We start from the raw sequence: 20538 nt of genomic DNA, 5'->3' as shown, positions 1-20538 counted from the left end.
CCTTGTTGTGGAGCACGGGCTCTAGGCGTGCAGGCTTCAGTAGCTGTGGCGCACGGGCTTAGTTGCTCTGTGGCATGTGGGATCTTCCCGGACCAGGCTTGAACCTGTGTCCTCTGCATTGGCAGGCGGATTCTTAACCACTGCGCCACCAGGCAAGCCCAACTTATTTTGTTTCTGAGATCTAGTTCATGCTGACTTTATGACTGCTATAAATAGGGTGACTTTATATCTCGGTTTCCCAGGAACACTCCTAATTCACTCTAGTTAAGCTGGCGTAATTATTAATTGTATCACTTTTTAATCTTTTTTTTAAGTGCCCATATGATAATCTTACATACAGCCCGCTCCATGATGTGAATAAACTGCAACTTAACCCATTACCCCTTCGATGGATATGTGAATTGTTACCTGTCTTATGTTTCAGAAATAGGGTGGCATTTAATTTCTCTGTTTATATCTTGTGTAAATGGGTGAGTTTCTCTTCCGTATATATCAATCTACAAGAGAATTGCTGGATTCATCAGATTGGTTTTAATTTTGTTAGACAACTGCAGAGTTGTTCTCCACCGTGGTTGTACCAGTTGACACAGCAGTTTTGCAGGTTCTTTTTTCATTACTTCCTTTCCAGTGTTTGATATTGAGTGATATTTTAATACTTTGGAGGATCTCCTGTGAGAAGTGATAAGTTTTAATATGCATTTTACTAGTTACTTACTTTATCTTTTGTTGTTGCCCGTTTACTTTCCTGAGAGTTGCCTGTTCCATTTCTTTGCTTGTTTTTCTCTCAGGTATTCTTTGTTTTAATGATCTGTGTGGGAGTTCTGTATCCATTCTGCATATTAATCTCTTAGAGTATGATGTGCTGTGCTTTTTCTTAATTTACAGTGGGCATTTAACAGATCCTGAGTTATTAAGACATTTTGCTATTTTGCTATTATTAGAAAGAGTAAGCTCAACTATTTAAAAATTCAGGTGGATTATAGTTGGTCTTAATGCTTTCCTGTTCTTGGAACATAAATTCTCACAGCTCTATTAGACTCAGTTAAAAGAAGGACCTTTAACATTTCTCTGAATTTCAGCAAAATTGATGTGGAATTTCTTTAAAGTTGCCATGCAGTCTAGTTAAATTGGGCTAAGTGAGTATTTTGAAAGTTAGGGAAGTATTGAATATTTCACAGATCAGGGTCAGCTAGTAAAAACAAATCAGTGATTATGTTAGTACATGAGGTATTGACATTTCCGTGTGCGTTTTTTTTTAGAATAGCACTCATTGATGTTGCATGCTTTACAAATAAGGTAAGAAAAGTATAAAAATTACATTCTTCACTCCTTGTAGGTAACTAATATCAACTCTGTTGCCTCAAACTTCTTTTTTCCTGTTTTGTAGACTACCTTAGTCATGCTTTTATTGTTTGCTTTGATGGATCCTAAGGCCAACACGAAGTGATGCTATTGGAAAAATTATACTATTAGAAGCCAGAAGCGAATCTTTCCTAAAACTGGAAAACTTATCAGAAGATATTCTGATATAATCCTTTAAAAAAGCAAAGTACATAGATATCATAAGACAGATTTAGAGATGAAGCCAAGAGCTTTTTAGGAGGTTGCTCCACTCTAAGACCTTAACCCTGAAAGTTGGGAGAAAGTAACCAGATAGAAACTTCCTGCATCATGAAAAAGTTTAAATTGGACCATCTATACTTGCTGCTAGTAAATACAGAGAGATGTTCTGTGGTCCTCAGATCTGGTAAAGTATCCCACTTGGACTAATTAAAATCACACAGTGTGGAGTTAGTTTATGGAATTGTGAACTTAAAGGGATTTTTTTTTTTAGTTTTTTTTTTTCTTTTAAATTTATTTTATTTATTTATTTTTGGCTGCTTTGGGCCTTCATTGCTGCACGTGGGCTTTCTCTAGTTGGCGGCGAGCGGGGGCTACTCTTCCTTGTGGTGCATGGGGTTCTCATTGCTTTGGCTTCTCATTGCAGAGCACAGGGCTCTAGGTGCGTGGACATCAGTAGCTGTGGCTCGCGGGCCCGAGAGTGCAGGCTCAGTAGTTGTGACCCATGGGCTTAGTTGCTCTGCGGCATGTGGGATCTTCCCGGACCAGGGCTCGAACCTGTGTCCCCTGCATTGGCAGGCGGATTCTTAACCACTGTGCAACCAGGGAAGTCCCTTACGGGGATTTTTAAAGATCATTTTGTTTTAAGAGCTAGAATATGTAAGATAACAGGTCATAAATTATTGGATGTTGGTACCCTTTGTTGCGTTTTTCTTTTTCTTTTATTCTGAAAGTAATTCATGTTCATCCCAGGACATTCCAGCAATTCAGAGGTCTATGAATTTTATTCTTTTTAACATGTACATAGTATTCCATTAAAATGTTTTATATATATTATATGGAACAAAATATAATTTCCTGTAACACAGGTAATGAAACGGTGAATACTTTTTAAACCTTATGTTGTATGTATTTACACCTTGTGTTTTTTATATAGTACTTTTTGTATGGTTTATTTCATAATATTAACACCCTCTCCGCCCTGCCCCCCCCAAAAAAAGGAGTGGTCAGTATTCTCAGTTTTTAGGTTGCTAATGTGAGATAAACATTTTGACTCGTATTTTCTTGTAGTTTTTCCTCAGCGGAAATATTCTTTATGACTCCGATAGATAAAAATTGTTTTAGAAATACTTCAGTTCAGCAAACTTATTTTCCTAGCCTAAGAATAAAATAAATTTTTAGCAGTGTTTAACAGAAAAGTAAGACTTAATGCTTTATTTATGTTTTTTTAAAGAGAGCAGAAATTTTTATATCTAACATAGCATAAACGTACCTAAAATTATTGTAGCTTCGTGATGCATGTTTTAAAAGTTAAGATATTAAGATGTGCACGTCATTTGGTTTTACAGTTTAATTGGGCCAGTTACATTCTGTGGTCACACAGGTGACTATGGCATTCATGAGTAGACCACTGCAGTCATCAAGTCAACCTAGAAGTTCACTAAAAAGTAGTTTTACATTAAGTGCTTGGGCTTCCGTAGTCCAAGGTACTCTAGAAAAATTCTTTTTTTTTTTTTCCTCTGCGGTACGCAGACCTTTCACTGTGGCCGCTGCACAGGCTCCGGACGCGCAGGCCCAGCGGCCATGGCCCATGGGCCCAGCCGCGGAGGCTCCGCGGCACGCAGGATCCTCCCGGACCGGGGCATGAACCCGCGCCCCCTGCATCGGCAGGCGGACTCCCAACCACTGTGCCACCAGGGAAGCCCTAGAAAAATTCTTATTCTCTCAGGAGATAATCCTCTTTTTATTTTGCTAGCAAAATAGTTAAATAGTCTTCTGGGTGACAGAAAATGGTGGGATGTAGAAATGTTTTCTTTCACTATAGTTAATGGTTATAATAGTAAAAGTAATAGTAACAGCTAACATTCATTGCTTACTACCAGACACTTAATTCTTGCAGTTGTGATTTTAATTTTAAAGATTAAAGAACTGAGGGCACCAGAGAGATTGTTACTAGCTCAGGAGCACAACTAGTGGTAGAATTTTGCCCAGTGAGAATTGATCAGAGAAAATTTGAAGGTTTCCTTTTGTTGCATCTCAAATACTCATTCACTGTTTTAAAATAGAGCACTCAGTTTCAGAGTTCATTTGTTACATATTGCTGGTCTTAGACTTATCAGTTCAGTTAGAACTGGTAAAGTGAAGGTATTGTTTACTATCTTTGCTTCCTTAAGTATTTCTAAGTGGCCAAGTTTTTCTTTACTTTTTGAGGTCAAGAACTGTTCTGTTCTTCCCCTTTCCCTAAACTAGGACTTTTTCAGTATTTCTTGAAAAAATTTTTAAGGGGAAGTATAATTTTTAAAACGTATTTTTCTTGTCCCCTTTGTAGAGTACAATTTTGGCATATTATGACATTCAGAATATTACAAACTTGGATATAAAATTAATGGAAGGTAAACTTTAGTGGAAGTGAGTGATTTCCTCCTTCCCCCTGTATTCTTCCTAGGTCCTGTTTCTTTCATCACTGATCTTTCTAGACCACAATGATTTAATTTTATATCATTTTTTAGGAATATTACTTTTGAGTGATTTGTAATATATCATAAGGTTTATCCTGTAGATCTGAAAGGTTTATCCTGTAGATAAAGGTTTATCCTGTAGATCTGAAAGCAGAGGTTTATCCTGTAGATCTGAAAGCAGAGGTTTATCCTGTAGATCTGAAAGCAGTGTTGCAAGGGAGTGATCTCCGAATTGGAATTACTTGGAACGTTTAATGAACTTACTTTGTCTTGGGAGAGTGTCATGTATCTTTTAGGAAGTCTTCCGGTCTTCACATCAGCATGGGGAAGGGGGAATTGCTGTTGATAATTAAAATAATAAGACTATCTGGTTTGTCTCTTACTTCTGATTTTGGTGCATGCTTCATAGTCCAACCAATAATGTATCCGTTGGCATATGCTGTTATATAAGGAACAGCCAGAATCCATAGTATTATAAATTTGTAAAACCTCTTCTAAAAGGACACAGTGTTTCAGGAGTATTTAATAAATGAGGGGGGATCTCATGTATTTTTAGCATGTATTTTCATTGGTATGCAGAGTTTCTAATTGTCATAGTGGATCAGTAACTGGTAAAACATCAGCTTTTCTGAGATGCCATTTGATTTTGTTTACTTTCATTATTTTAGATTTGACAGAATTGAGAGTTCTAATGAACGAGGGTGAGATTAAAGACTTTATTCTCAGGAGGGTATGATGTTAGTTTACATATTTCTCATAGCTTCTGTTTTATGTTTGGACCAGAAATGTGGAGATTTCAGGGTGGTGATTTACCAAATAAAATTTTTCTAATGAGAATTGATTGAGTCTGTTTGTATAGACTAAATCTTTTGGGCTCAAATTGCCAAAATTTTCTGCATTTTCTTTTTTACTGGGAATGATAATCAAATAGACAAGGTTATTCCCAACACTTTCAGTGTATGGTCTTAGATTACTGAAGAACTTGCCTAAACATTTTGTAGTCACTGGTGCTGTTGGGTGGTTCAGTACTCTTAATTATTCTAAGACATTTTATGATGTCTTCAGGATTTTTTTTAATGTGGAAGCATTTTTATTTAGATTTTTTGAGGCATAATTTACAAATCACAAAATTATAGAATTTAAGGGTTCAGTTTGAAAAGTTTTTTAGTTGTATACAGGTAGCCATCACCCAGATGCATACAGTCCTCTCACCCCAGCCAGTTCCCCTCCAGTCCTTCCCAGTCTGTTCCCTGTCAGGCAGCTTCTGTTTTTTAAGCATGGTAACTTAGTTTTCTCTTTGGCCTTTTCTTAATCATTGGAAAAAAAAATGTATCTACGGTCATAATCTGCATTCTGGACAACCTGATAGTTCAGCCTGACAAATGGATGATCAGAAGTCTGTTTTGCTTGTATAAAATTCTAATCTCCACTTGTGTTGAGAATGATGAATGAAAGAAAGCTTTTTATTCCTGAGTGTGTCAGACACTCTTAAGTTTTAGGGCTAGAAAGTTGCATAAGAAATTGTCTCTACTCATAAGAAACTTTATGACTTCAAAGAAGCTTGTAACCTTTTTTCAAAATGTTATTTTTATCTGACCATGACTTACATAGAATTCTTGACGCTTTTGGTTATTTTAAGAATCAGTCCTTTTTTTTTTTTAAATATTGAAGCAATATAGTTTCTTTTCACTAAAATGCTATGTGTATTTACACACATGGAATATTATTTTTTTCTTTTTTTCTCAATTATTGAGATATAATTGACAGAAAGATTATTTTTAAATACTGCTACCATTTCCCTCGAGCTGATTGGTTGATATTTATTATAGAAGAGCTTAAAGGAGAGACTTGAGCTGGAGTTTCCACCTTAATGGAACCATAGTGTGAATATAAGCCTTGGGAGTGCGCAAGGCAGGCTATTTGAGGTAATCCTGGAATAAAGTACCATCTGTTTGGAACATTTTAAAATGCTAATTGAGAACCTAGTTTGCAAAATATTCAGTTATATTAAGCTGTTAAACTAATAAAGAAACTCGGTTAATAATACGGATTTCTCTGACAAGCTTCAGAAGTATAACAGTTAAAGAAAAAATTCACAAATGAGGTAAAGATCAATTTACTGTATAAATATGTTAACTTTCTTGGCTTTATGGCAATGACCTGAAGTAAAACACTGATGATAATGGTAATCAAACTAAGTTTTTTTTTTTTTTAATTTGAATTATCTAGATAATCTCAAAGGGAAAGGAGAAGTTCCAGATGTGGTCTTAAGTTTTTATTTTTCTTACCTTTGATATATAACCTGGAGGATTTTCATCATTTTTCATGGAAAGATTGGATGTGGGAAGCAATATTTGATAAAATATTATTTAGAAATTTATATTATAATGAGACTACTTGACAGTATCAAAGGATGCAGTTAGGTTGATGTTATTAGTCTAGTTTCTTAGATCCTGGTGAAACAAGTAATAAACGGTCTAGGTATTCAAGAATAATGCAGTCATGCACTAGATGAGGATAATCATCTCTATAGATTGCTTGTACGGGAATTGACCAACCAAACTCGATCCATTTTGCCCATTCTTTAGGAAAACTGAAATACAATTTCTCTCATTTTTCCTTTATACTGTAGTTAATTATACGTACCTCTGTTTGCCTTTATGTTTATAAAGTTCGGGATGATTTTATCTCCTCAAATGAAAACTTGGATTATCTCATGCCAAATATTTTTTTGAAAGGGTTTTTAAAAAAATAACAACTGACAGTAATTGAGAACTTACTGTGTGCCAGGTGCCTTTACACTCCAACATACTTTAAGTCATAATTTTGAGGTGGTAGGGATTATTTTGTTGAGTAAAAACATTATTTGTTACTTTTTGCCTATTTTTTTTCATTTTAGAATTTTTTTTCATTTTTAAAGATAGTAAAAATTTCTCTGATTTAGTTTGACTAAAAATGTGATAGTATGTGTCTATATTGTCAAATATATATTTATCACCCTTGAACCTAATATTGCCATAGTAATATGTTGTAATATTACAAGTGGAACATGCTTAATTGATTTTATTGGCTTGGGAAAGTTACGATAGGATGCATGTTGGCAATATGTACTTTTTTTTTTAAATCAGGGGTGATATTATTTATTTATTTATGGCTGTGTTGGGTCTTCGTTTCTGTGCGAGGGCTTTCTCTAGTTGTGGCAAGGGGGGGCCACTCTTCATCGCGGTGCGCAGGCCTTTCACTATCGCGGCCTCTATTGTTGCGGAGCACAGGCTCCAGACGCGCAGGCTCAGTAATTGTGGCTCACGGGCCCAGTTGCTCTGCAGCATGTGGGATCTTCCCAGACCAGGGCGCGAACCCGCGTCCCCTGCATTGGCAGGCAGACTCCCAACCGCTGCGCCACCAGGGAAGCCCAATATGTACTTTTGAAGTTCTTATATTAAGTTTAAGGAAATTGAATATTGGGAATAATGATGAATTAATTCTTCGTAGTGATTTTTTTCCCCCATAGCATTCATCTGATTACAGTAAATTTGAATATATAAAACCTCACTGGCCTGTGTGGGTTTTGTTTCTTATAGTGTTTATTCCTTTTAAAAACCAAGAATTGCTGAAGTGATCTTGTTGGTCAATGAGTCCATCTCAGCTCTTCTCCCCCGACCCTTTCTCCCCTTGTACTTGATCTTTCAGGTTGAACATATTTGACTTTTTTTTTCCAGGTTGAATTGACCAAAGCAATGGTTATGGAGAAGCCTAGTCCCCTGCTGGTCGGGCGGGAATTTGTGAGACAGTATTACACACTGTTGAACCAGGCCCCAGACATGCTACACAGGTGAGATCTTTCTTTTCCTGAGCATCACGTAATGCTGTGTTTTAGTGTGTGGGTACTTATCCTTAAGATTCTCTTATTCATCATGCACCTTCTAGGGTTACTGCATAAAAGTGCTTTGTAAGTACCAAAAAGTGATGGTTGTTCAAATTATGTAATAGTAGAATATACAAATACTATTTAAAAATTAGTCTAAGTTACCTATACATTATCAGAAAAGTAATGCTTGATAATGTAAACGTATAATAATTGTGCTTTTGATTTTGTTTGCCGTTTTGCTGTTTTTGGTGAATCATGAATTATTTAGTAAGAATGTATTGAAGAAGATGTAAGAGTGTTTCTGTAATGACATACTTTTGTGTTGATATGCTAACGATTTTTCTATGTAGGTGCAAATTTTTTTATCAAACTGTGTTTTAGCTTTTTTACTTGATAATCTGTGATCATCTTACAAGGGTAGTACATGTATCACAGTAATTTTGTTACCCGTGAGGTTTTATTTTCCAGAGGTGTAACATATGTTTTAATCCCCTAATGATGAATATGTAAGTTGCTTCCATTATTTCCTCTTACAAATAGTGCTGCATTATACAAAGCTCTTAAGTTTGTTTATGTAGACTTATTAGAATATTTTTTAGAAATTCTAAAATGTGTATTTGTTGGACCAGAACTATTTTTTCTTCTATATCTTGCCAGTTTGCATATTGGATACCACATGATTATTAGGTGAAAGAGAATGTTTTTAAATTCATTTTGAGTCCTTGTTCTGAAAATGGAAAGAATCACTTGTGTTTTGTTTTTTTTTAAGGCTTTATAATTTCCAAAACACTTTTACCTTTTTCTTCTTGATCTTTATAAAAACCTCTTAGTAAGGCATTGTAGGATAGTTAACTTCATTTTACAGATAAAGACACTAAGGGGTTAAAAATTTGTTGGTACTCACACACCTATTAAGTGATAGAACAAGTCCTAAACCTTTCTTTCCCCCTCTTTTGTTGTTCTTTTTGTCAATTGTATTCTGTGCCTTTAGAAGTTAGACACATTTGGAATTTAAAGTGGAGCAGGAGTTGAAACAAACTAACCAAATACATTTCTTGTCAATATTGTTATTTACTGGTTCTAACACATCTGTTTTTCACATTTCATCTCTGAGGTACATTTTAGATACAGTGAAAAGTGGATTAGCCAGCAGTGAACTGATTCTGGCTGATGTGCAGCCTTTTAATAACTTTGAAAGTTGAAAGGTACTTTTGAGATCCTTAAGGCCCCAGATCTGTCCCTTTTTTGGAGGAAAAAACAGTCAGTATGTAGAATGACATGTATGGGCTTATCTGTGAAAAATTGTTAATTTGGAGTACAAGTGTCAAGAAATCCTAAAAGTGATTATCCCCAAGTTAGGGTATTTTCTCTGTGTCTGTGTGTGTGTTGGGGTGGGGTGTTGTTGGCGCTTCCCTAATTCAGTATTGTTGTAATGAAAACAAGACAATTTTGAGGATATAGGTGAATTAAAGCTATGAAGATTTAAGTCTGAAGCTCTTAATGCATCAGCAAAAATTGTTAAAACTACTCCTAAAACCCATCTGCCTGAGTTACTGGGTTTTTAATGGGAACTCATCACATGCATTCTCAGATATAAAAGGACTCTCTCTAAGTCGGTAGAGAGTATAGATGTCCTCTTGTATATCAAGACTACCTGTGGTCTCCTTGAGTGAAAACAGGAACTTTTATCTTAAGGTGCCTTCCTGACGTGAACTACAAGATCCTTCCCAACATGATCATCCTTTCCTGAGACCTGAAACTTGTGACTCATAAAAATTCCTTGACCAGATTCATTCCCATTCAGCAAATGTTGTGACATGTAGATGATGCATATATTATGATTGCATACAAAGATGAAAAAGAAAATACATTCCTGCCTCCAAGAATGTACTAGTCAGACAGATGGGTTCAAACATGAACAGTAAATACCTGGTCTTAGGATACTTGAAGATGACAAGTATCTTTCTGTTTTACAGATTTTATGGAAAGAACTCTTCTTATGTCCATGGGGGATTGGATTCGAATGGAAAGCCAGCAGATGCGGTCTATGGACAGAAAGTAAGCAAAACAAGCTTCGTGTAGGCTGTTGAGTAGCTAGAAAATAACCCATAGAATTGAGATGGATACATGCTTGATACGTTTGTTGATATTTAAAGATGAAATTTCTCAACTTCTGTTTAGAAATTTAGGTATTCAGTAACTACTTGGTTTATATGATAATCATTGAAAAGCTTATAATGTCACTTTCGTTCATTTTGTATGATATATTCTGAAGTTCTTTTATGTTAGAAGATGATAGGTTTTAGCATGGGGATCATCTATTGTAAACATTTTAGTTATGTTAATTAAGGACAATAATTTTAATAATTAAGGTTAAGGTGTCATTGGGAATATACTATATTAAGACAAATTGAGGTGGGGTCTGTGTAGTTTGTAATTTAAATGTGCACAGGTAAATGCTCTGTCTTTGTTGTGTTAGAAAGTTTTTTGTTCTTGGAGATTCTGCATTCTCTTTCTTCGATTCCTTAGGAAATCCATAGGAAAGTGATGTCACAAAATTTCACCAATTGCCACACTAAGATCCGTCATGTCGATGCTCATGCCACCCTGAATGATGGTGTGGTGGTCCAGGTGATGGGCTTGCTCTCTAATAACAACCAGGCTTTGAGGAGATTCATGCAGACCTTTGTCCTTGCTCCTGAGGTATGAAAAAAAAATAACAATGAAAGGTTGTACATGTCTTTTTAAAAACTGTTCATTTTGAAGTTTTAAATATACAGAAAAGTTGAAATAATAGTGCAGAAGTACTCTTTCATATATCTTACCTAGAGCCACATTTGTCCACACATTTATAATTCTTTTTCTATTTACCTATCATTTTTAATTCTAAACTATTTTAAAAGTATATTGGAGGACTTCTCTGGTGACACAGCAGTTAAGAATCCACCTGCCAATGCAGGGGACACGGGTTCGATCCCTGGTCGGGAAGATCCCACATGCCGCGGAGCAACTAAGCCCGTGCGCCACAACTACTGAGCCTGCACTATAGAGCCCGCGAGCCACAAGTACTGAGCACATGTGCCACAGCTACTGAAGTCCGCACGCCTAGAGCCCGTGCTCCGCAACAAGAAAAGCCACCTCAGTGAGAAGCCCGCACACCACCACAAAGAGTAGTCCCCACTCACCGCAACTAGAGAAAGCCTGTGTGCAGCAATGAAGACCCAGCGCAGCCAAAATTAGATAAATAAATAAAATTTAAAAAAAAGAGTAAGTTGGAGATATTATGCCCAGTCATCCTCCAGTACTTAAGTGAGCATTTCTTTTTTTTTTTTTTTTTTTTTTTTTTGTGGTACTGGGGCCTCTCCTGTTGCGGAGCACAGGCTCCGGACGCGCAGGCTCAGCGGCCATGGCTGACAGGCCTAGCCGCTCCATGGCATGTGGGATCTTCCCGGGCCGGGGCACGAACCCATGTCCCCTGCATCAGGCAGACTCTCAACCACTGCGCCACCAGGGAAGCCCGTGAGCACTTATTAAGAATAAGGACTTCTCTTCCATAACCATAGTACAGTTATCAAATTAGAGTATTTGTAATACAATTATCCATCTATAGTCCATATTTAAATTTTGGTTATTGTCCCAGTAATACAAAGAATAGTAATTTTTTTTTCCTTGTCCAAGATTCAGTTCAGGATTACACATTGCATATAGCTGTCATGTCTCTTTAGGCTCCTTTAATCAGCTATAATTCATTAATCTTTTGTTTTTCAAGACGCTGACGTTTTTAAAGAGGACAATCAAATTACCGTGTAGAATGCATCAGTTTGAATTGTCTGATATTTCCTTATAATTAGTTTTAGGTTATACATGTCTTTCAGTGCCTCACATTAGGTAGCACTTGATGTCATTTAGGCCCATTATTAGTATTACTTCGTTAAGGTGATGGTCACCAGGTTTTGCCACTGTAAAGTTAGTGCTTTTACTTTTCTCATTAGTAAGTAAATTGTGGGTGCTTCTTTGAGACTGTGTGTATACTTTGTTCTTCATCAAAATTTAGACGCTAGTTCTAGCATTCATTGATTCTTGCCAGAATCAGTTGCTACTCTGATGGCTACAAATGGTGATCATCTAATTCTTTATTAGTTGGCATTCTACTGTAAAGAACTTTGCCTTTTCTTCTATCTGTCATGGGGTCTTTATTTAATGGATTTAGTTAATTTTTTATTAATTTCCGAAGTGTCCTAGGATCTGCTAAGTGTGAACCCCTTCAAGCGGGTTTCTGTTTTTTTTTTGTTTGTTTTGGGGTTTTTTTTGCTGCGGGGGGGCAGTTTGTGGCACAGATGTTTCAGGTTCACCTTGCACTCTCCCTGCTCCAGACACGACCCCAGTTCTGGAGTCAGCTGTTACTTCAAGGAGCCCTGTTTTTTTTTTAGTTATCATGCTTTTCATGAAAAGACTACAGGCTTATGTTGATTAATTGCATTTGTACTGCCTTCTCGACTGGTCCAGAATGAACACAGTAAGGAATCCTATCTGTGTGAGCGTGTGGAAGGGGTTCCAAGAGGACCTGCTGACTAAAAGTTTTCTCTAGCATTACTTGTCAGATACTTTTCTGTTGAAGGGTAGTGAATCTAAAATCCCTGTCATTTTACTGTTTGAATATAAAATAACTCAGTTGTCTATTTGAAAAATTACATGAAGTTGCTTTAGTCATGATTTTTAGAGGAAGGTTTAGATTATCTATAGTGTTAAAATTGTTGATGGACTTCTAAATATTCAAGGAATCATGGGATGATTATTAATTATTCTAAATTTAGTTCTTTTTTGCCTTTAAAGATCTTAACATTACCATAGTATAATGGATTGTTACATAAACTGTCTCATTTAATATTCAAAGCTCTAAAGTATGAGTTGGTATCCTTCATTTTGCAGATGAAGAAACAGCCTTAGAAATTGAATGACTAGTAAATGACATAGTTGGATTTCAGTGTAGTTGTGTCTTATACCTAGGGTAGGCAAACCTTTTTAGCTACACGTTTGAGTGCTTGTGTCAATATTCTTGGATAGAGATTTAGCGAATTTTAAAATATCTGTTGCAATTGGTAATATGTATTTATTGTTCAAGAAATGATTTGAAGTCTGGGCTTTGGCATCTTAAATACTTAGAGTTTGTCAGTTTTGGATATTCACCTGGTGATATTTTAAGCACACAGTATGTAATGTAAAGCAGGGATCCTTTCAGCCTTGACCTTATTGGCATTTGGGGCTGGGTGACTGCTTGCTGTGGGGCTGTCCTGTGTGGCGTAGGGTGTCTGGCAGCGTCCCTGCCATCTCCTCAGTAATTGTCAGCTCTCCTCCCTGACGGGAAACCTGAAATGTCTCCCAAAGTTGCCAAATGTCTCCTGGGGTGGGCAGTATTGCCTTTAGTTGAGAACGATGGTGTAGGGTGATGTGGAATTTTAAAAGTTTGCTGAATAAATGAAAACTTTCTGTTGGCATTGCAGGGCTCTGTTGCAAATAAGTTCTATGTTCATAATGATATCTTCAGATACCAAGATGAGGTCTTTGGTGGCTTTGTCACTGAGCCTCAGGAAGGTAAGTTACTTGTCTAAATTTTTTTGGATGGCATCAGATTGACCTGAAGAGAGTGTAGGTTTCTTGAATGTTTTCATAATTCTCTGTATCTTTCATTAGTAACTTTTGTCAAGGCATAAGAAGGGTTGGAGATTTTAAGCTACTTGAGGCTGATAGGTTAGTCTACTTCACTGATATTGGTAGAAGACATCAAACTCCTAAATCAGAAGTAGACAGGTTATTATAGCAACAATAGTAGCATCTTAGCCATAGTTTCCGTAGGACACTGCAGAAGTTTAGATGATACCTGCAGTGCAGTGGGGTGCATTACTAGAGTGGAACCTAAGTTTCAGCAACCAAAACCTTATGATGGGGCAGCAAACATGCCTGCCCGTTGCTCTGGAGAGAGACGCTGTTTTCCGAGAGTGTTGCTGTATAAATATTCTTAAAAGGTAGTCTGGAACAAAGATTAGCCATTGCCTCAGTTGTAAGATATGCAGAAACACAGCTACCCGTGGAGAATTGTCTCTAAATGCTAAGAGTAATTAGTATTTTAGTGTTTTCTGTATGACTCAGAATTCTAAGTGCTTTGTATTTATTGTATAATAGAACAGCCTTACAGATAAGTATTTTAGGAACTGTTGTTCCATTTTAATAAATTAGGGCACTGAAATGCACGGAGGTCATTTGCCTGATGTCATATAGCTAGTTAGGTGGTAGAACCTTCGTTGGATTACTGGCAATATGACCTCAGACTCCATGCTTGTAACCCAAACATTACGATGACCTTAATTCTGTCCTTAAAGCCTACGTCATGATTTTACCCAGTTTTCTTTATCTTTTTATGTATGTGTACTGTTCTTATTTCATTGCCTTTTTTATCATGATGAACATTGTGCAAGTGAATATATTTGTGAGTTAAGTGAGCACAAATATGTTAAATTTCTTTTCTCATTTAGAATCTGAAGAAGAAGTAGAGGAACCGGAAGAAAGACAGCAGACACCTGAGGTGGTACCTGATGATTCTGGAACTTTCTATGATCAAACTGTCAGGTAAGGAAAACTTTGTTCATCTGTCCAGAGCTGCATGAGAATTTGAGTTGTTTAGTCTTTCTGTTTGTTGGAGGGCAGCCATAATGCTGAGAATTATCTCAGAAAATAGTGATAATTTCCCAGAAGAAAGGTTTTGCTTTTGGTATGTAACATAAATATATAACTTGTTTAATATAGATTGCAGTCTGAGGACTACTTAAGTAGTATCCATCAGTTGCTTTTCGGTTATCAAGTATTTAATACATCAAGGCATAGCTTTAAGTGCTTTTTTTGAGATGCAAGGTGTACAAGGACTTAGACATAAATTGACAAAAATTCAGACATGAGTTAAGTAACAATAAAGAACTTCATTTATTAGCTCAGACAAATGTGTGACTGTATCTTAGGTTTTTTTTAATCTGCAACTGGAACAGAAATATGTTGGATAGCAATATAAATTAGTATTTACTTGTTGCCCTGTGATACCCTTAATGTTAATATTCAGTGCTTAAAGGATACTCTCAAAAGTGTCTCAAGGTGTGGTGATGGGACTGACTTTACTCACCTGGGTTGCTGGTTGAAAATGAAGATTTGTTGTCCTACCACAAACTTATCAAATTAGAATTTCCGGTGGGGGGAAGCATCTGCAGTTTGTTAAAGTGACTTATGTGGAAGTTTAAGAACTATTCTGAATCACAACTGATGGGTTTTTTTTCCCTCCAAAATTCCTTGTGTGTTTTTGTGAGAAAAAATTTTGATACTAAAAACCACATAACATAAAATTTACCTTCTTAACCATTTTTAAGTGTACTTTATAGTAGTGTTAAGTATATGCACGTGATTGTGCAGCAGATCTCTAGAAATTTTTATCTTGAAAAAACTGAAACTGTACCTTTCCACCTCCCCATAGCCTATTAGAGTTTTGTGATATGTGATAGGTAAATTGTAATAATTTTGGGATTCTGAGAAACACTGCTCTGGTTCATTTTGATCTGTTTGATGCATTTGCTTAATCAGAATTTAGCAAATCTGACTGCAGTTAAGATTTGCTCACTGAGGGCTTTTCTAAAAAGTTGTCTTGTTTTAATACGCAAATACATAATTCTTAGATCTTTTTGGGGAGGAGAGAGCTATGTTTTTTAGGTTCAGGTCTCTAGGAATTTCTTGCTAAATCAACGGAAGCAGAATGATATTTCTCAAATTTTACCATGAAAGCAATGACTTAGAAGAACATTTAGAAGAACCTGTTGCTGAACCAGAGCCTGATCCTGAACCAGAGCCAGAGCAAGAACCTGTGTCTGAAGTCCAAGAGGAAAAGTCTGAGCCAGTATTGGAAGAAACTGCTCCTGAGGATGCTCAGAAGAGTTCTTCTCCAGCGCCTGCAGACATAGCCCAGACAGTGCAGGAGGACTTGAGAGTATGCAATGCGTCTTCATTTTTATTCCACTTCTATTTTTAAAAATCTCTCTTCTTCTTTATTGTTGCTTGGTTGCCTTTTGTAGGTACATTTTCATATTGGTTGTTTAGGGAAGTTTCTTCCATATTGAGCCATACCTCAGATAAGAAGTAAGATGCATATTGCTTTCTAAAATCAAAAGTAGTTTTTCCCCTCCTCTAAGGAAACTTGAATACTTTTTAGACCAGAAATTTCAGGTGCTATTTTATCACTGCATCAACAAACCTTTTTAATATTACATCTTTCAAATTGCAGATTATTGTGTGCTTGTTAAATAAGTGATAGTCTATCTTTGAAAAATAACATGGCACAACAGACTTTTCCTGCCCTTTTCTATGAAATCTAATTGAGGACAACTTTATAGTACAAGTAGAAACAAATTGCTCAAGTATAACTACTTTTCTAATCAGAATACCTGATTTGAAAAGTTTGAAGATTTTCAGTTACTGTCCCTGAGTCACATCAAGATGATAACTGAACTAACAGAACCTTTACAGTTGATGCTCCTTGAAGGAATATGTTTTAGTGCTGTATTTATGGGGCCAGGGTTCTTGTAATGCCATTTCTCTAACAGTTATTTCAAGTGTCTTTGCGTTAGGCATTGTTCTAGGTATGGGAACTGTCAGTAAAGTAGATAGAGTTCTTGGTCTCTGGAAGCTTCTGGGTGAGGAGGAAAGAGAAATGGTGAAATCACTTTAGCTTGCAGGTGGAAAAGTAGGTTGGCTGGATTGAGAATGGATGACAACTTAGGTGGCTTAATTATAGTAGTTCTGGAGAGAGGTAATGACATCTTGGATTAGGGTCATGGCAGTGGAGCTGGAGAAGAGATTTAAGATGTAAATAATAGGATTTGGTGATTTTGGTATTGATTGATATAACTCAAGAAGATTCTAAAGTTGGTGTAATTGGGTTATAGATTGAGAGAATCATAGGAGGAAGAGCTGGTTTTGGAAGGAGAATTTTCTTTGATTCACAAACTTGAAATTACGTGAAAGTAGCCTCTCATACTTTGCTGATACTTGATTAGTCCTAAGAATTTTAGTACTAAATTTTAAGTAGAGGGGAAAAGGAATCTCAAGTTACTTATAAATTCCATCTTGCCTCTGCAGATGAGATGCACATGTAATAATACAAGAATTCAAAAGTTAATACCTTTTTTTAAAATAAATTTTATTTATTTATTGCTGTGTTGAGTCTTTGTTGTGTGTGGTCTTTCTCTAGTTGCGGCAAGCGGGAGCTACTCTTGGTTGTGGTGCGTGGGCTTCTCATTGCGGTGGCTTCTCTAATTGTGGAGCACGGGCTCTGCGTGCCCAGGCTTCAGTAGGTGTGGCTCGCAGGCTCTAGAGCGCAGGCTCAGTAGTTGTGGCACATGGGCTTAGTTGCTCCGTGGCATGTGGGATCTTCCCGGCCCAGGGCTTGAACCCGTGTACCCTGCATTGGTAGGCGGATTCTTAACCACTGCACCACCAGGGAAGCCCAAAAGCTAATACCTTTTATATTGTTGTGATAAGTAGTGTAATCAACTGACGTTGGTGTGTTCCCTTAGACATTTTCTTGGGCATCTGTGACCAGTAAGAACCTTCCACCCAGTGGAGCTGTTCCAGTTACTGGGATACCACCTCATGTTGTTAAAGTACCAGCTTCACAGGTGAGTTTCTAATTAAGCTTGCATATTAGGCAAATTTACTTGTATTTTTGTGTAATGTGATTTCACAGAGGTTTAATGAATAAGGCAGAGGAGAAGGGTACAAGGTGATTTTTTTTTTATTTTTTAATTTAATTTTTTTATACAGCAGGTTCTTATTAGTCATCAGTTTTATACACATCAATGTATACATGTCAATCCCAATCACCCAATTCATCACACCACCAGCCCCCGCCCCTGCCACTTTTTCCCCTTGGTGTCCATACGTTTGTTCTCTACATCTGTGTTACAAGGTGATTTTTAATGTGTTTTTTTTTGTGTGTGTGTGAGAGAATGAGGGAGTTGTCATTTTCTAGTTTAAACCTTATTGTTAGCTAGGATACTTCACAAGAATAAAAGGTAAGCTTGCTTTGTTCTTACACAAAAGTTAACGTTACACATTTTTTAGCCTCGTCCGGAGTCTAAGCCTGAATCTCAGATTCCACCGCAGAGGCCTCAGAGGGATCAAAGGGTGCGAGAACAGCGAATAAATGTTCCTCCCCAGAGGGGACCTAGACCAGGTGAGAGCTCAGAAGGGTGGCTTCTTTAGTCTGAGCCTGTTGAGGGTGAGAGCTTGTTTTGGGAGGGTAGTTGATGTTTGCGTGTACTTAGATTTTAAAAAATATGTTGTGGAGTTAATGGAATTGCCTGTATTTAGGGGTCGAGAGAACTGTTGAATGGAACAGTCATGTAAAGGTGTCCTCTTTCTCATTCCTTCCTGCTTTTGTTTCCTCTTCAGTCCGTGAGGCTGGTGAGCAAGGTGACGTTGAACCCCGAAGAATCGTGAGACACCCTGACAGTCACCAACTCTTTATCGGCAACCTGCCTCATGAGGTGGACAAATCAGAGCTTAAAGATTTTTTTCAAAGTAGGTTATTGAGTTTTAAATACTAGATTCATTTAATACAGTGCTATCCAATAGAAACAGATGAGCCACATTTATAATTTTAAGTTTTGTAGTAACATTTTAAAAGGCAAAAAGAACCTGGATAATTTAATTTTAATATTTAACCCAGTGTATCTAAGACATCATCTTAATATGTACAAACATGAGGTACTTTCCATCAGCCTATCCTAAGTCTTTGAAATCCAGTGTGTATGTTGCACGTAGGGCACATCTTATTTTGGAGTAGCCACAATTCACATGCTTTGTAACCATGTGTTACTAGTGGCTTTCATTGGACAGTGCGCGTGTAATACTTAAAGGAAATGTTCTAAGTTATTTGAGAATCTGTGTTCCACTTGCAGATTATGGGAATGTGGTAGAGCTGCGTATTAACAGCGGTGGGAAATTACCCAATTTTGGGTTCGTTGTGTTTGATGATTCTGAGCCTGTTCAGAAGGTGCTTAGCAACAGGGTAAGCAGTTTTTCATCTTGATTTTCTGTATCTTTGGTCTTTTAATGTATTCATCCTTAAAACTGTGTCTTATATGTAAAGCGCAGTTTATTCCAACATGTCTGGGTAATATTTTCCATCATGTTTAACCATTATTAAAAGAACTGCCTGGGAGTTAGAAAAACAAAACTGCCATCCAAATAATGTACTTTTTGAATATGTGCATGATGGAGAATGAAATAACTATGGTAACCAATGCACTGAGATTTATGCAGTTCCTTTCTTTGGTAGTGGCTTAGTGGCTTCTGGTGTAAGTGATGAATTAAATATTATGTTACTTTTAGCTATGATAACTTAGAATCAGTTTGTTTAGCAGGTATATTTGTAGTCTTCATATGTAACTGTTTGGGTATAACCATGAGGAACTACTTCTGTTCTATAAGTTGTCTGGGTTTGGAGTCACCCTACCTTAAGGCACTTTTATTAACAGTACTTTTCTAATAATAGAGGGATTTGTAGAATCAGAATCTTATTTCTATGTTCTTAAAGAGACCGTTCCTGGGCTTCCCTGGTGGCGCAGTGGTTGAGAGTCTGCCTGCCGATGCAGGGGACACGGGTTCGCGCCCCGGTCTGGGAAGATCCCACATGCCACGGAGCGGCTAGGCCCTTGAGCCATGGCCGCTGAGCCTGCCCGTCCGGAGCCTGTGCTCCGCAACGGGAAGGCCACAACAGTGAGAGGCCCATGTACCGCAAAAAAAAAAAAAAAAAAAAAAAGAGCCCTTTCCTTCCCCCACGTCTTTCATTAGCAAAAACCACTTTCTGTAGTAGTAGAGAATAACAAAGGTGTAAATACTGTTAATTTACTGAGATGGGTGTGGGAGTTTTAAGACCTCACTTTTTTTTCGATTGAGGTGAAATTCATATAACAAAATTAACCATTTTAAAGTTCAAGACTTCCTTGTTGGCGCAGTGGTTAAGAATCTGCCTGCCAATGCAGGGGACATGGGTTTGAGCCCTGGTCTGGGAGGATCCCACACGCCGCGGAGTAACTAAGCCCATGTGCCACAACTACTGAGTCTGCGCTCTAGGGCCCGCGAGCCACAGCCACTGAGCCTGTGCACCACAACTAATGAGGCCTGTGTACCCTAGAGCCTGCGCGCTGCAGCAACTGAGCCCATGCGCCACAACTACTGAAGCCCGTTTGCTCTAGGGCCCGTGTGCCGCAACTACTGAGCCCGCGTGCTGCAACTACTGAAGCCCATGTGCCTAGAGCCTGTGCTCCATAGCAAGAGAACCCACTGGAATGAGAAGCCCGCACACTACAACGAAGAGTAGCCCCTGCTCTGTGCAACTAGCAAAAGCCTGCACACAGCCATGAAGATCCAGCGTGGCCAAAGACAAATTAACAAAACAAAACAAAAAATTTCATTAAAAAATAATGCAGGGCTTCCCTGGTGGTGCAGTGGTTGAGAGTCCGCCTGCCGATGCAGGGGACACGGGTTCGTGCCCTGGTCCGGGAGGATCTCACGTGCCGCAGAGCGGCCGGGCCTGTGAGCCTTGGCTGCTGAGCC

General features: G+C 37.6%; 1 protein-coding gene across 11 annotated transcripts in view; it reads left to right on the top strand.

Annotated features, from left to right (window-relative positions):
• Window positions 1-20538, top strand: part of G3BP1 (G3BP stress granule assembly factor 1) — an 89357-nt gene that overhangs the window by 7402 nt on the left and 61417 nt on the right. For all 11 annotated transcript variants that reach the window (XR_009518930.1, XR_009518931.1, XR_009518932.1 and 8 more), the window contains 10 exons: window positions 7739-7851; window positions 9864-9945; window positions 10417-10590; window positions 13389-13479; window positions 14418-14511; window positions 15706-15907; window positions 17493-17594; window positions 18040-18151; window positions 18370-18498; window positions 18879-18988. Coding sequence is in view for 8 of the 11 variants with exons in the window: in XM_069540575.1 (XP_069396676.1) it covers window positions 7739-7851; window positions 9864-9945; window positions 10417-10590; window positions 13389-13479; window positions 14418-14511; window positions 15706-15907; window positions 17493-17594; window positions 18040-18151; window positions 18370-18498; window positions 18879-18988 (1209 nt within the window). In the remaining 3 variants the exon portion in view is untranslated. The remainder of the gene's footprint in view (window positions 1-7738; window positions 7852-9863; window positions 9946-10416; window positions 10591-13388; window positions 13480-14417; window positions 14512-15705; window positions 15908-17492; window positions 17595-18039; window positions 18152-18369; window positions 18499-18878; window positions 18989-20538) is intronic.

Source organism: Delphinus delphis, chromosome 3, assembly GCF_949987515.2.
Source record: "Delphinus delphis chromosome 3, mDelDel1.2, whole genome shotgun sequence".
Classification (NCBI taxonomy): domain Eukaryota; kingdom Metazoa; phylum Chordata; class Mammalia; order Artiodactyla; family Delphinidae; genus Delphinus; species Delphinus delphis.
Note: the sequence above shows the minus strand (reverse complement) of the source record. Positions and strands in the feature narration are given on the sequence as shown.